The sequence below is a fragment of the Pholcus phalangioides genome, unplaced genomic scaffold (genome assembly GCF_987345545.1).
Source record: "Pholcus phalangioides strain wild (caught in Gottingen) unplaced genomic scaffold, Ppha-v1.0 ptg000006l_1, whole genome shotgun sequence".
NCBI lineage: Eukaryota > Metazoa > Arthropoda > Arachnida > Araneae > Pholcidae > Pholcus > Pholcus phalangioides.
Genome location: NW_028301599.1, coordinates 4,917,322 through 4,934,643, shown reverse-complemented (window position 1 = coordinate 4,934,643; position 17,322 = coordinate 4,917,322). Strand labels below are relative to the sequence as shown.

At 32.4% G+C, this 17,322-nt stretch overlaps 1 protein-coding gene across 3 annotated transcripts in view; it reads left to right on the top strand.

Moving 5' to 3' along the window:
- The window catches only part of LOC149085691 (SCAN domain-containing protein 3-like), a 57,315-nt gene that overhangs the window by 13,429 nt on the left and 26,564 nt on the right, over positions 1 to 17,322 (top strand). Inside the window, exon 7 of one of the 3 annotated variants that reach the window (XM_089232481.1) lies at positions 5,823 to 10,691. The exons of the other annotated variants lie outside the window; for them this stretch is intronic. Coding sequence (XP_089088607.1) covers positions 5,823 to 7,192 — 1,370 coding nt within the window. The 3' untranslated portion in view covers positions 7,193 to 10,691. Of the gene's footprint in view, positions 1 to 5,822; positions 10,692 to 17,322 lie in introns of those variants that run through there. 3 annotated transcript variants of the gene reach the window in all.

The following is a 17,322-nucleotide window of genomic DNA, read 5'->3' as shown; positions in this document are numbered from 1 at the left end:
CGGTCCCATTGCTTCACATGCACAGTATTTTTTCTGGACTTCTAATAGCACAATTTCTCCTTTCTCCATCAAATATATTTATTATTACATAACATCTGATTATTTGTGTTGTGCTTGCCATTCTTTATAGAAATCAGTATTTTATCCAAAAATCTTAAACTTACCATGTGCGGTATTGGAATGTTTTGTAAGACCTAGCTAAGAAAAGAGATAGCGGCCAATTGAAATGGCAAGCAACACTTTAAAGAGTTCTGTAAGGCAACTACAAGCACAATTTTACATACAGTGCTATAACTCAGTTACTAACAGTAAACTAACAGTTTTTTGGTGGAATTTTATTTCATTAATGAAGGAATTGACATGCTTGAAATTTTTGGATATATAAAAAATTTGTTATGAATCTATTGTTTTGAAAAATTGTTTGATACATTCAGATGAGTAAAAATATCACTGCAATGAAAATTAGAAAACAATTTTTGTATTTTCAATATAATATATACAGCATGGGTGGACAAATAAATTTCAGTTGTTAGATCGCCATAGCAGTTAAAAAAATTAGCATTGGCACATAAAGTTTTCTGAGTCATTAAATGAGTCCGAGACCAAATATTTTTTCAAATTAAAATCAATGTTTTTACCAACACAAAGTGGTGGTAACTCTAAAAAAAGTAAAAAAAAAATGCAATTAAATTTTTTTCAAGATATGCTATAAATTACCTCTAGATAACAAATGTAGGACTGCTAACACAGAGGATCTGTTTATAAGTAGTCAAATGCATTAAAGCCTTATCTCATGAATTAAAACATGTTAACTAGAAATATCCATTTACAAGGAACAGCTATTATGGGAGTTTCGTTTGCATAAAGCATGTAATGCATATGAACTGTTGATTGCAACTCTTTCTTCAAACAATCTGAATGATTAATTTCAACGTATTGATGTTGAAATATAGTATTTTTTGGATACAGGAGTATTTCATCAGAAAGTAAAATAATGAACACAACCATAGATACAATGATTTATGAAGATGCATGACATCAATTATTTTCTTGCATTCATGTGTACTCATGATAATCCACCATCTACCCAGTTGTTTAACTTATACGTCAAATTTAAACGATTTTTTTCCTTATGAATATTAACTATTACTACACCATTACAGGTATAAATTATTACTGGAATTCTGTGCTTGTTTTTTGAGCAATCACTGGGAAAGCTTTGATTTTAATACAAATATATAGAACTGCATTGCTCATAGCAGAAAGAGTGAATGTTTTTTCGGTTCAAAATATTAAGATTTTTCCCACTTTATTGAAATCAGTACTGACATCTTCATAACAGAAAGTGATATGTAAAGCAATACATGCTAAAAAGCATATTCTTCAAAATAATGTATATTTTACAGAGCTGCTGCTTCATTGCTCAGCTATATGTCACTAGGGCTAAAATCAAACTGGTTATCAGAATTAGAGGAAACGATTGTGGGAAGGGCTTCATCAATTCAAGACAGTTTGTTTATTTTCGATCAGACTTCCTATCATAATTTAAACCCTATTCAATATTTATAAGTGTTTTTCTTTAATTTATATTCCTTAGCCTCAAAGCCCAATGTTTTTCATTTTTCTGCAACAAGCCCTCAGCTAACTGGAAATTTTCTGCAGTAAAAATTTCCATAATAGTGATTTCTACGCTTTTAAAATTTTCAAGATTATTCTGTGGCATACTTTACTGTTTTCACATATTCTGCTTTGGGTTTTCCAAAGTCAAACTTTTTGAATGATAGAAAGTTTCCAGCAATCAATGCATTTGATACATGACTTTTTTTTATCCGAAAATGATTTGAAATTTCAAATTCTTTTTTTTTTAGTGTTGCAAAATCATCAAAAACAAAAAATACAATTATTGAATATGGTCTATGATTTTCCATTTGCTATTTCTTTCACACTGACATCAGATGAAAATTCTTTCATTGAAATTATTTTTTTTAATGGAGATTTTAAAAAATGGAATAGGAGTATTCTATTAAAAGCTGACCATTACAAGTGGAACGATTTGCTTTTTTCAGCTCTATTGGCGAGAGCAGGGTTTGTAATAAGACCATGACATAAAATGAAATGAACAAAAATTTCCGCAAATTTTGAATCAAGAATGTGAAAAAATAGAAATATAATTTCAAAAAATTGGTTGAGGCAAATCTTGAAGCACAATAGTCATTTGATAAATGTTCTGTTTTCGTAAGAAATTAATCCTTGAAGCAATGTGTCTTAGTTGTCAAAGTTGTGCATTTCATAAAGCTGTTGATCCTGCAACTAATCAATTAGATAAGATAATCATTTCTATAATCCTTTTATACACACACATTTTATGCATTGAGCAAATAGAAATGAGATGCCTTTGCAAAATTGAACTTGCAGAATTGAATGAATGCAATTTTCAATCAACATTGATGTGTAGTGTTTAACTCAGTCACAACCTGATATATACTGTATATTTATGTTATGTCTAAAGTCTGACAATCATGAATTAGTCGTCAAACATATGCAAATTTCCAGTGATGTCAAGCTTTGTCAGATCAGTTTGCAAATTGATTGATAGTCAATGGCCTGCCCACAAATTGTCCAAGAAAAATTTGCCTAAGCTCAAAGTATTCATAAAAAATGCAATGCTCATTAAAAAAATTAATGTTTTTGTAATGGTGAATACGATGTTATACACTATTCATTAAATTTATTGTCATGTAATTGCATGTTTTTAAGTATTCGGAAAGTAAATCATATAGTGAAAGATAAGTTTTAATCATTCGAAATTATTTTTGATTTATTTATTATTTGTAATTGTAATAAATTTTAAGAGCAGCAGTTATTCTGTCATAATATTCATAGAATATTTAGTTTTCTTTTATACAATATTCTATTCAACATTCAGATATTTCAGTATTTCTTGTTTTGGATGATATGGCATCCAGTAATTTGTTCGTAATTGTCAACATTTGTTCTTGCGTGTATATACAGAGTGTATAGCTAACAACATGCACTGCATTTTCCTGGTGAACCATTGATTCTAAAAACACACCTCCAATTAGGAAAAAATAACATGTCATACTCATGTCATTCATGTTGCAAGGGGTTGTGTAGTTATTAAAATAAAAAAAAATAACTTTTTTATGGGATACTGTGTTGAAAAACCCAATTAGAAAGTTGTTGCGCTGTCTGTCCTGATACCTCTCTTGAGAAAAGTTGAGGGGGGTGGTGGCAAAAACTAGTGGAGAGAAAATTTTTACCATTATTTATGCTGTTCCATAAACTTTTCCGGTTTTCAAATTCAAATGTCTTAGTATTGGAGAAACCGAGGGGAAATTTATTTTTTATGCTAATGTAAAGAGGTGGGAGGGGGGTCACTTAATTCGTCGAATTTAGGATTTTTTTTCAATTATTTGAAAAGTAATAAACCAAAACTGAATATATGTAGTAGCCCAATAATGTGATTGCCCTTGTTTGAATATGTTCACTCATAAAGTTAAAAGGGAGCTTAGAGCTAGCTTAATGCTTAGGGTCAAGTATTCAAGAGTAGCAGTGAGATTAGTACAGACCTGCCAACTCTCCGGATTTAAATGGGAGACTCCAGATTTTTCATCCTCCCTCCTGCTCTCCGGATTTTGGCAAAAAATGAGATTTTACGCAAGCTTTCGCATTTTCGTGACGACAATTACTCCCGTCGTCGTTCGGAAAAATCATTGAGCAACTGGAAAAAACTCTTGGTGAACGCATTTAAGCAACTGGCAAAGGCATGCCTTTGTTTATGTGGCGTTTATCGTCAATCATTTATCAGGGGTAAGCCTTTGGTATCTTAAATTCCTGTATAATCTTTATTGTATTCCATTAACAGCAGTGCGGTAAACACAAGTTTTTTCGCCAGCAGCTTTGTATTTCGAAGTTTTTTGATTTTCTCTTGTCTTCAGAAAGAAAATATAAAACTTTAAGTAATATAAAGCTTGTAAGAGTTCTTATACCCAAGATTATCAATCACTGATAGTATCCACGAAAGGAAACTTATGTTTTATGAACAGTATGTAGATGTGATTTCTCTATTCTGCATGGAAAGACTGACATGGAATTATATTCTGCTCAGGGGCAATGCAGAACCTTTCTTGGGGGGGAGGAATGGAACTTTTTCTTAATTGATTGAAAAATGTCTTTCAAAAAAAAAAATTGTGAATTTTTTTGATAGTCTGTGCCGGGGGGGGGGGGGGGTGTTACCTCCTCGGGAAAGTCTCCAAAAGTTGATGCGTCTATTAGTATTCAGTGCTTTCAACTAGACATCAATGAACTAATCGTTAGTCGCAAAACTCATGCACACTGTGCTAGCACTGGAATAGTAGTTTTAAAGGTTACCATTTTATATGGAAGTGGGCTTTTTACTGGAAAACCTGCTTTTCATCTTGCTCAGTCCCCAACATGAGAGCAGTTCTAAAATGATGAAAAGAGAAAACCCCATCATACTTGAACCGAAATTCAGTGCACCCTCATTCTCTTAGCAATGAGTAGATTCAACATGGAATTGGTTTTCCAACTACCTTGATCTGAATAAAATCTTATATCAAACCTGCCAACTTTCCAGATTTAGCCTGAGAATGTTGGATTTCATAACATTTATAGTACTTCCGGATTTTGAATTCATGTTGCCAGGTGTCGATTATATATTGTCATCAACATGAAAATATTAAAAGCTCTGAAAAAAGGGAAGAAAAGAAAGCAGTGGCAAAATTCCTAATTTTTAACTGTTATTTTTTAACTTTTTAATTTGACTTAATTTTAATTAAACTTAAAAATAAAATAAGGTTAATTTTTAACTAAAAAAAAACCGATGGTAAGGAATTGAGCGCATCTCGGTTAACATGAAAACATGCTTTCATGAAAAAAAAAGAAGTGTAAAACAATGAAAATGTCCAGTAAATATCAAATTTAAGGAAGCACCATTAAAGAAAAATAATTCTTATACCGAATAGTCGGACAGCAAAAAATATGGGAATGTCTCGTAGAAATGGGCAAATATGGTCACCTTATGTATTACTTATGTTGGTTCTTATTATGGCCAAAAACAATTGGCATGCAAAAGTATCTTTACTGGATTTTTAAGTAAATTGCAGAATTTTTTGTGAGGACATTACATAATTTTTACCTTCTGAAGGTTGGCAGGTTTGTGATTATCATTTTTCGCACATTATAGCTGTGGTGTCTTAAGTTATCTAACATGATTTGGGCAGACATGTTAGATGGCTGTACCCTTCTTCTGGGTGATTTAAAAATGTTCGCAACCACTTGGGAGAAGGAGGGATAAAGAGGTCTTGGGGCTTCTTGTGTATAAAATTTTTGCTCTTGCTTCCTTTTTTTGTGAACAACAGTGACTGTACGAGGCACTGTACCAGCCCCCTGTCAAAGTTTTCAATCTAGAATAGGGGATGAGCTTTCTAGGCTACGAAATCACTTATTAATGATCTGTACTTTAGTGGGTGGGTGAATATTTCACCCACCTGAGCAAGCAGAGACCTGCAAATAAAAAATTACTATGAACCTTGGTTTCATAGGCCCGTTAATTTCGCTTGCAATTTGGAAATTAGTATATATAAATATAAAATGTGCACCTTGTATGCTCATAATGCTATTTGGGGGGGGGGCACATACATACAGCACATTCCAGCATTCATCAATCCATTAGAAATTCATGAGGTGCATGTGCGGTTTAGTAGTATAGTATTTGATGCATTTGTGCATCACTTATTTTTCTTTATTCGGTGCTACATTACTGTTTTTCATGTCTGTAGCTGCTGAACGTGAAGAATGCAAGGAGGACAAAATTAAAGAGGATGTTTCAACATTGCGCGAGAAGTTCAATGCTAATTTGATTGAACTTGTGAGCAAGAAAAATCAAAATAGTGATCTATTTTCCAAGGAAAAGTATGATCAACTGATTAAAGAAGTGAAGGAAGCGAAGCAAAAAAAGCAAGGTAAAAACAGTATTGATTATCGACGACTCAAGAGATTTGACGTTATGGTGGAAAGTGATCGTGAAAAGCTTATTGCTCCGGGTAAAGGAAATGATAATGTACTTTATTATCTGTATACGGATGAACTCTTTGATGTACTGCATGATACCCACCTCAGTATAGGACATGGTGGGCGCACAAGAATGGAAAAGGCATTGAGTTTGAAATACAAAAATATTACAAAAGAGACTATAATGATATACATTAATTTATGTGAGCAATGTAAAGGTAAGAAAACTACACCATCCAAAAGATTATCTGCCAAACTTGAGATATTTAAAGAGCTTAATTCAAGATGTCAAGTGGATTTAATCGACATGCAGAGTAATGCAGATGGAGAGCACAAGTACATAATGAAATATCAAGATCATCGAACGAAGTTCATTTTTTTACGTCCACTGAAGAGTAAACATGCAGAAGAAGTTGCACATGTGTTACTGGACATTTTCACCATAATAGGAGCTCCTAGTATTCTTCAGTCAGACAATGGTAGAGATTTTGCCCAAGCCATAGTCGATGCACTTGAAAAAATATGGCCAGAGTTAAAAATTGTTCATGGCAAGTCAAGCGGTAGTCTAAGACAGGAATCTGTGGGGAGAGCAAATCCACAGCAAGACATTAAGAATATGTTGATTACTTGGATGCAGATTAATAACACAAGCAAGTGGGCAGAAAGACTACGATTCATCCAGTTCATGCAAAATTGTTCATTTCACCAAAGTATTCAACAGTCACCTTATGAAGCTATGTTCAAATGCAATATTAAATTAGGTCTTGGCACATCTGAGTATCCTTTTGAAGTCATTCAGCAACTAACATCTGAGGAAGACCTTGAAAAGGTCGAAAATGAAATGGAAATTGCATTACGTTCTGTATCTTGTGACTTTAGAGAGGATGAAATAGAACAGGAAAAAGGTGTTTTTGTTGAAAACGATCAAATAAATGATCTTAGTGGGAGCGAGGAAAACCTCCAAGCAAGGATCAGTGATACATGTTGCATCGTTTGTGAAAAAGAAGCTTTGAATGCTTACACTTGTGTGCTGTGCAAGCAAACCGTTCATGATGTATGTGGAGTATCAACTGAAGAATGTGAAGGAAAAGGCAGCAAAGTAACTTGTAAGCTTTGCTGTAAGAAAAAGGATATTTAGCACATGACTGCCTAAATATGCAAGCCAAGAAAATTCTGATAAAAGTTTCCCACTGTAAAAGTTGGAGAAAACTCTCCTGTTCTGGCACCAGACGTTGACAGGAAACGCTCTGGTCTATGAAGAGAGATTGGTGAATTGCACCGTGGCTCGAATTTTGGGTGGGAAATAACTAACATGAACAGAGCATGGAGTTTTGAAACAGAATTTGATAGAATATTGCTATTAGCAATATCACCAACAATTTTTTGTTTCTGTACTATTGAATATTCAGCAATGAATTAATACATTTTGTAATTCAACTGTGTCACAACAGTTTAGTCCACAGAAACAAGTAGAACTGAAGAGGCTTTCAGTTTAGGCCTAGTTTAGATAACATCTTAAAGTTACTTTTGACTAATCAAAAGATTACCTTATTAATGTTGAACGAACTTTATTTTTGTTTTACAACTGGAAAGTTTTTGTTGCTTCTGCTTTAATTTTTATATTCTTAAGACAAAAAAACCATTTCTCAACACTAATCAGCTTTACTCTTTGATTTTTGAGTTTTTTGCACATTGACTGAAGAGCATTTTTCAATCAATAGGTGAAGGGATTCTTATTGGAGCAGTAATAAATTTAGCTACCAAAAATATGATCAACTCTCGTAGGCCGTCATACACTGGAAGTGACAGCATGCAACATGAGTGACAATATAATGGCTAGGGGCCTTGCGACTGTGCTCTATGCAGACAAGCGTGTTTGTTAATATTGAGGAAATATTGAAAAATTATTAGAGGGATCTGCTCAGACTGCATGTACGCCTGTATTTATCAAAGCCATACTTAATGCAACATGTGACACAAACTCTGAGAAGTCATTCATGTTGTGAATAACTAATATTTAATGGATTACTACTTACTGTCACGACCCATGAATGACAATTATCAAATTATTTCAGCTTTGATGTTTTTGTATTTCGATAGTTTCCAACCAAAGGAGGAAAAAAAATGAAACGAGTGGCGTGAAAAAGGTAAACCTCACTGTGCCTGGGCAGATAAGGCAAGGCGCTAAAATCCCTATATAGCTTTATTCATCACTTGTCTGCTGCTTTTGCTCGCTCAAGACAATTTGCAGTAGATGCTGTGCTGTTATTTTTTGCACAGTGGGATAAGTCATGAATACAGACGATTGTATGTGTTATCGCTTCCAGTAGACATTCTGCCTTAACCTCAGGATCCAACTCAGCAAAATTTCTAGTTTTGGCCAAATTATCTTTCATATTTGTGAAATGATCATTGATTATAATAGCTGATCAAAGCCCGGAGTGCATGAGATTTTCAGATTTAGGCCATTTCAAAAATTTGCCAGATTTCAGACTTTTACCATAACATATATACATAATTTAATGGATATAAATAGCATGATCTATCAAGGTTCCTTCTCAGAAAAGTTGAATCAATTGTATAGCTGCCAAGTCTCCCGAATTTTATCTTCATCGCTCGATCTCCCGAAAAGTTCTTAAATCTCCCGAATTTTTACGAAAATCACAAAAATCCCTAATTGTCCCTAAAAATTCCCTACTTCATTAAAAAAATCCCCTCTTATGAAAACAATCCCTAAGGAATTTCTTGTGGGGCATGAAGCCTCTTTTTTTTTCCCTTTCGAAATGACATCACACGTCGTAAATGGGGAAATTCCCTTTTTAAGGAAGTTTTACAAACCCTCTGATGGTAACAAGAAAGTTGTTCGTCTTATCGTGCAGGGAAATGGCTTAGCAGCCAATAGTCCTGGATAATAATTGACGATTATGGTGATGCACATGTGGTCAAAATTTCTTTTGTTGAAGTTACGTACGTGCGATATAACAAAGCATGCATAATGATAAGCAAAAACATATTTAATCAATTTTAAAGATACTTATTCCGATGAATTTCCTTTCATCAAATGTTCCAGAAGAGGGCTGACTTTTCCTTTTTGTACAAGTTGTGTTACGGACATAAACATCGGTCATGGAAAGACTGCCATCATCAGTCGGGAAGTGAAAAAAAAACATCAAGCAAGTGTCACAAAAAGTCAGTGTTCTTCAAAAATTGACGGTGTTTTCCTTCATCTTCCGATGATTTTGGGGTCGTTCGCGGAGAATGTTTGTTCACAGCATTTCTGATTGAACACAATATTTATTTTTACATCATTGAAGTTTTGGCCTCCAATTTCACTTGTTTTCTGCATAGGAATTTTATTCCCAAGGGTTTAACTTCCATGTGTGTAAAATCCCTATTTTAATTTGACTTCAGTTTTTGAGTAGGGATTTTATTCCCTATGCTTCAACTTTTATGTTTGGAAAATCCCTATTTTATTTGGAAAAATCCCTATTGTATTTATTAGGGAGTGGTTTTAGTATAAAATACGGGTGTGCGCGAAAATCTCCCGAATTTTCATTTTCAAAAGTTGGCAGCTATGCAATTGATATGTTATTATTAGGTCTTGGATTTTTTGTGACCTAAAGATGAAACACTATTGCAGATCGGTAAGAAAACCTGAATTTAAAATTTTACCCAATCAGCAATGACATTTTATTTTTAGGTCATAAAAATCTGAGCTCTAGTTATTATACTCGTATTTTGCAAAGGTATGATGAGACATTATTTTATTCATACTTTATATTCGTTTCTATTTAGTTGGAAACCAATATTGTGCAATGGTTTGCAGAATTTTCATAGATTTTTTTTTTAAACTATAAGGATATATACTGAGAGGATGAAATTACAAGTTTTTGAAATACAATTTCATGATTTTTTTCCCTTCGAAGATTATTATGTGATCTCAAATATTTGATAAAAATGGTTCATTGTAGGTATTATTTAAATGAGTTGATTGCTACCAATTCAACAAGCAGACATTGAATGTAGAAAGTATTATCCTGGATGTTTGGGAGAAAATTCAAATTGATCTTTGCAAACATTTTCAATTAATTAACCAGATGAGAGAAAGAGTTGAAAGTTTCCTTTAATTTCAGTATTGTTCAACAATATAAAATGCATCATAGCCTTGCCAAACATTGTTTTACAAGTTTTCTCTAGTATAATATAATTTGGTTATGAATCTGAATGGTTTCTGCAGCAAAATGTAATAAGAAAGATATGTAATGAATAATTGTAACCTGTTTCAGGTTTGTAAACCTGAACATTGGTCTTATTGTTTTATTCCGAGACAATTATAATTTCAGGAAAACTTGATTTTTCTAATTTTTATGGAATAAGTAATGCATATAATTCTCTTAAACTCTTTGATCGGGTTATTTTGCTCTCTCGGTATATATCCAAGAAGAAAAACTGGGTTGAGTACAATCTTTAATTGAGTGAGAAATTTACAGATGGTAGAAACCCTGTGTATATTTTTTACAAATGAAAATGCATGTCCTGAAGCAGTGATTGGCGAATGTGAATGTTCTGACAAGAAAATGAACAGAAAAATTTCTTATGGATAACTTATACAATTTTTTTTGTTTTCGTCACTGACCTTACAGGTGGAGCAAGAGGGAGTAACAACCCAGATCAGTATGGTTACGAGAGCTATGGCTCGAACCCCTCTCGTGATAGTTGTGGTGGTTCAGGCTCCAATTACGGTGGACCTCCCTCAAGAGGAGGAGGCCGTCGTTACTAGATTGTCAAATCATCACACCTCATGAAAACATTGTCCATGTTCGAGGGATAAAAAAAAATCCCAAATAACCCATATTTCGTTTGAAATGTGACAAGAACATTCAAGATATCATTTTTTTTTATGAACAATACGTTCAGTAATTTTTTTTGTGACATTGCTTACAATTGAGTAGACTTTGTAGTTTTTTATTTTTAAACATAAAATGTGTTGCTAGGTGTCGATGTCTGTGTGACTTGTAATGATGAAGATGATTCCCAATAAATGATGTGAGAACAAACTTCGAACATTTGCACTGTGTTATTCCAATTGCCCCATATGAAGTTGAAAAATTTCAACCTAAAAATGCAGATAAATTAAGATAATTTCAATTACAACATACCCTATTATGTATCTACTTTTTGATGTTTGAAAAAAAAATTCTGAAACCGAAACACTTTGTTATCGAGATATATAAAGATAGGTGAAGCAAATATCTGCGTAAAACAGCTTAGAAAGCACACCTCAAATGATGTAGGTTTCTCTTACAAACTTGTTTTTTATCATAATGATTTGCTAATAATTTAGCTATGCTGTCTTTCTCAGCTCTGGAATATTCAGATGTTTTTAATTTGAATTTTTTTTTAATGTGGATATACTCTTGCTTCTGAAGATAACACAAGATTAAAAAGAACGACTAATTTCAACGTCATATTTTTCACATCCTATCTAGATTGTGGATATTTTAAATGCAAATATTTATAGATTTATGAAAGCTATTTATTTTGAGGAAAACTAAAAATTCATCTGTTTGAGCACTTAACATGCCATGTTTTGGTTATGGGGGGAATGCTGATCCAAAAAAAAAAAAATTGATATATATGTATATAAAAGCTTGTTGTAATAGTGTACATAGACCTATGTATTGATGAGGGTAGTCTGGGAACTTCAAAATGTTTTTTGTACCATTCCACACTTAAAACTGATAATTGATTTTAAATATTTGTCAGTGTAAAATTATGTCTGTAGGAATTTTTCTGATCTGTTCTGTTTAACATATTGAACAAATGCTTAAATTTATATTAACTCTTCTGTGGAATCTTATCAATATCTTCAGCATATTACAAATAGACTATGACAAAATTTTTTAAAAATTCATTGTTTACTGTAGTTATAGAGGATCTCTCCTCAGAAGGTGAACGTCATTGTTAGATTTGATTAAATCTATAAATCTCAAATAACCATATTTTGTTTGAAATGTGACAAGAACATTCAAGAAGTGCAAATTATTTTGTGAACAATTACCTTTTTTTATATCATATGGGGGAAGAAAACAACTTACACATCCAGTTATTAAAAAAAAGTTTGATTGTGAACTTTGTACAACTTTTATGGTATTTTTGGAACCAATTTAACTATTGAGTGATAACTTTATACGTGTGTAGTCTACATACTCACCAACAATTATGAAATGTCCGTAGTTTCTATAGATTTTTTCTTCCATAAAATACGGAATTACAGTGAATCATGAAAAACTACGCATCTTTTTTAAATATATTTTTTTTAAGTATTTGGTTTTGATTGGAGATTTCTGAGCTCTATTACCCTATCGAATACAAAATGATGTCACACAAATACATTTTCAAAAAATATCTAGCTGAATTTGAAATAAAGTGAAACAACCTTGTTGATAGTCTTTGTAAAGGTTTGTTTTGTTAGGCTGTCCGCACATCCCCAATTGAATTCCCAGGTGGGTTCTTATAACGTAATGTTTTAATTGCTGAATTAAAAAAACTGAGCAGAAGTTCAATAATTTGTCAAGTTTCTTCATACATTATTCATGGATAAATTTCTAGAAAGAAAGTGGAAGAGGGATGTCGATGATGACAAAGCAGTGATAGCACCCTGTTCCAATAAATTTAATTGATTTTGTGATGAATATTCATGGCAAACAGGCCCAAACCTAAAAGGCTACTTTTTAAATGTTCATGAGGGCTGGATATAAATGCCTGATATGGTCAAGAAAATAATTTTAATTTTTAAAATGGTCATCAGGGCAAAAAAATTGGAAGGTAGCAATTCATTCATAATCTCTGGATATAGAAATTTATTTTAAGCAGTTTTACTGTTAGGACTTTGTATATTATAAAACTGCCGCAATCAAAATATCTTGTAAAGGCCTTGGCCTACACTTGAGTAGTTTATTTATATAATATTGAAGCTAACTACAACTTGAAATATGATTTTTTTTTTTGAAAAAATTACTGGAAGTATACAACTTTTAATTCTGATTGTTAAAAAAATGGTGAAAAGATGTAATAATGGAAAACTATTTTTTACCGGTTTGCATAGAGGAGAGGGTCCTTTTTCAACATTAAAAACCCCCTTCCCATGTATTGAACTTCGGAGAATGGAGTAAAAAAGTTAGAATCAAATGGGATCAATTTGTAGAGTTCTTGCAGCTTTTTATAAATATGTACTTGGAGGAACTGTGATGCAGCAAGAATTGAAGTTTGCTTCATACAAGATGGGTCGTTCAAAAACAAATGAAAAAATGAGTATCAACCAAAGTTAACGGTGAGTGGATATCAATATTCTATTTCTAAAATAATATAAGTTGATGTTATTGTTATCCAGTTTTTAAGTCCTAGAAGGAAATCATGCAAAAATTTTCATATTCAAATCTATTAAAAAAAATAAATATTAATGATTTCATTTGCAAGAATTTCAGAAAGGGAAAAAATATTGTGCTTTTTGAAATGTCAAAAGAATTTTACTAATCTTTGATAAACTGTTGAGCTGAAAAAGCATTCTTATGCCAAAGGCAGGGTTGGTAAAAAACCCGGTTTTTTTGAAAAAAAGCAAAAAACCGGGTTTTTTTGGTTTAAACCAGGTTTTTTTGGTTTAAACCGGTTTTTTGTTTTAAATAGTATTAACATTAAAAACAATAAAATTTCTGAAAAATCATTCAAACTTCCAATAATTAACTAAAATAAAATGTTTATTAATGAAATTAACACTATTCCCATGCTAATTAATCAATAAATATTTATTACATTTTAACAAAAACCAACTTTTGCAATTTAATTATTTTTTGCTTAACTGAATGGATTACTGTGTGTTTGAAAATTCTTTCAATGTTATTATTAATCATATAGTATATAAAGGTTTTTCTCCAACTACTTTACTTTCAGCATACTTAATTAGGAAGCTATTTTGCAAAAAGCAATAAAAATTAGGTGAATATAATGTATTTAATGAAGCATAAATAATGCAGATTAATTAGCAATGGTTTACGATATACGGGGTGGTTATAACTAAGGTTCTGATTTCAAAACACTAAAAAAAGAACGATTGTCAGAATGACTTGAAAATTAACACGAATGTTCCTGAAAAAATGGAATTTTATTTGGTAAAGGGGAAAAAGATAATTAAAAATGTAAAATTAACGACATCATCCACCACTTGGGAAATTTGCTTGCAGAATGGAAACGATAGCCAGTCATGGCAAAATGATAACTTAATTATAGCATTTCACGATTTCATAATTTATGGAAACACCACAAAAAACAAAGTAATTGAACAAATAACTACAACTTACTTAAGAAATGTTAAATATGTTGTCCACCGCATGTTCTTACTATGAGGTTGAAAGCACAAAAATTCTTGTTCAACAGCAAAATCGGAGTATGCCACGGTCATAATGTGGATGTTCTTGCAATTCAGCTTTATTAAACCACTTAATCTGACCACTGTTTATAACATTTTGAGGTCCCCCACAGCCAGGAGTTGCAAGGGTTGAGGTGCATCCTGTCAAAATGGGTCTTCTGCAGCTGCTTTGCTGGTATTGCAATGTGCATCTTGATAGAAGTTCTATCACACACTGATGCTGTGGAAGTGCCGAAATGATGTGGTTGCACAAAATAGATTATACTGTGGGCCAAGTACAGCATCGTCTACTTGCACATTTTGCACTTTTTTTTTTGCGAAAGAAACTTCCATTGCTTCAGGAGTATCCATGCAAATTTTCAAGTCATTCTGATCAGTACTTATTGTATAGTTTTGGAATCAAAACTTAAATTATAATCACCCAGTATATAGCTGATTATTTTTCAAAAATCTGTTACTACTATACAGTAGAACCTTGATTAACTGGGCTTAACAGAGTGAGTGAGTGAGTGAGTGAGTGAGTGAGTGAGTGAGTGAGTGTGTGCGTGCGTGTGCGCGCGCGTGTGTGTGTGTGTGTGAGAAAGTATAAAAAAAACAACTATTGAATATTAAGACTGGGAGATATACAGTAGGTACTTCTTATGGGAAAGAAAATGAAAATGTATGTGAGGTAATGTAACCACTAGTACACTAGTCTTTGTCCTTTAAGGACAGCTGGTGTCTTTATTGGATTATAGGACCACCTGCCCCTAGCATGATGGTGTCACTACTGTAGCTGCTTCTTTGTGAAGGGGGAAAAAAACCATGTGAGATAATACACCACTACATTTAGATGTGTGATGCAATCCTTATTCATGAATTTGCTAAAGATAGAGCATCAGAATGTAGCCAAAGGGTAGAAAATGTTGTAAGAATGAGAAATTTTGGCTTTTGTATATAACTTTAAATAACTAAGATACTTCATATGAAAAATATATATATTCTGGCCACTTTTATGAGACTTTTTGAAAAAAACCACTTATAAAATCTTATGTCATTTAAAGATATACCATCAGAATGTACCCAAGGATATAAAATGTGGTAAAAATGAAACATTTTGGCTAATAATGAACCAATATGATATTTTTCAAGGAAAAAAATTATATTTAGGTAACTTTTATTTGATTTTTTGAAAAAAACCGAAGTGGTTTTTTTAAAAAAACCACTTGGTTAAAACCAAGGTTTAAACCATGGTTTAAACCAACGTGGTTTAAACCAAACAACCCTGGCCAAAGGTCACCTAAAGGGATGTTAACATTTTATTTTTTATTTTGGTTGAATTGAGAAAAAAGGTAATGTAACAGGGTTCCCAGCCACACCTTGAAAGTCGAGGGAAGGGAAAAAATAGTCAGGGAAATATTTGATGGAAATTCATGGAAAAAACAAACTTGAAAAATTTCGAAGATGAAGATTTGAGATATTTCTTAAGAAAAAGTGTTATTGTGTGTATGTCAATGGATAGCTTGTTTGCAAAATCGATATAACTACAGTTCTTTTACTTATGCAGTGAAAACTGTCTAAGACTATCACTATATGAGATGGAAAACACTCTTGAACAGAATCAAAATATCATCCCATGGATGATTATTGCTTTGATGCATACCTTTATAAAATGGAATGAAAACCTGAAAAGGGCATTATTATTTTGGTCTCAGTGTTCTGCTTCATACAGGTTCCACTGTTGTAAGAAATACTCCTGGGGGTTAACCCATGAATAAGTATAAATATTCTGTATTTCTTTTTTATGAACAAGCTGATATTTCTTTAAGAAATGAGCAGATAATTAACGCAAAATGAGTTTTTTTTTTCAACTGTAACTCCTGAATTCTAACAATTTCTAAAAATGCTTGAGAATTAAAAAGCACTTGCTTGTCATTGACATAAAATAAAACTTGATTCACAATAAAAATATCAGCATTTGCGTTACACTGCAGGAAAATTTCTAGCAGAAATAAAGCAAGTGAAAAAGATGTCTTATGATTTCACTTGATAGGTTGGTAGGTGTTATATTTGCTATTAAAAAAATTGAAGTGAAATCCTTTTAATTCAATGTTTGCTGGCTCTGGGGATTTTTTAGCACTAGTACCTTCATCATCCATGTAACCCAAAAAATGGCATTGAGAGATATTCAAGTAGTTTGTTTTTTCAAATAAAATGAACGATTGTTGTAAAACAACTGTTGATCTAATGTAGAAAGCAGATTTCCTGTCTCAAAGTGAATTTGAAAATATTTAAAAAGTGAGATTAGATAAAATGGATCTCCAAGTTTTTTACATATCTGATAGAAATTTTTACCAATTTACATAAAACACATTGATAATTTCCATACTTCTTGCTCTTGGAGGAGGGGGTAAAATTAATCTTGGATTAGCGCTTGGTCAAAACCAATATCACGTCTTTTGGTGTGGGAAATTATCAAGCAGATTTTGCTGGGAACCCTGTGTAATTTTTGTTCGTTAATTCAGCTGGAATTTTTCTCCCGATGTTTTATTCATAGTGACCCTGGACATGTTAAATGGAGACAACAATGAAGTCAGTGTGATTTTTATTTTTTATTTGCTAGTTGAGGATAATGAATCAGTAGCTTTCACATTGTCTTTGCTGCTGCTTCACTGATGATGTTCCCTGTAACTGTGTCTAAAATATCAGGAGGAGGATTTGCTTTACCAACGCTTTGTTCAGTTTGTCTCCATATTAGGTTTTTATTACTAACATATAAAATGAAGATAATGACAAATGTTAAGAGTTCTGAATCCCTATTTTAACTCCCATTTTTCTGTTCTGAAGTTGCCATACCCCAATCA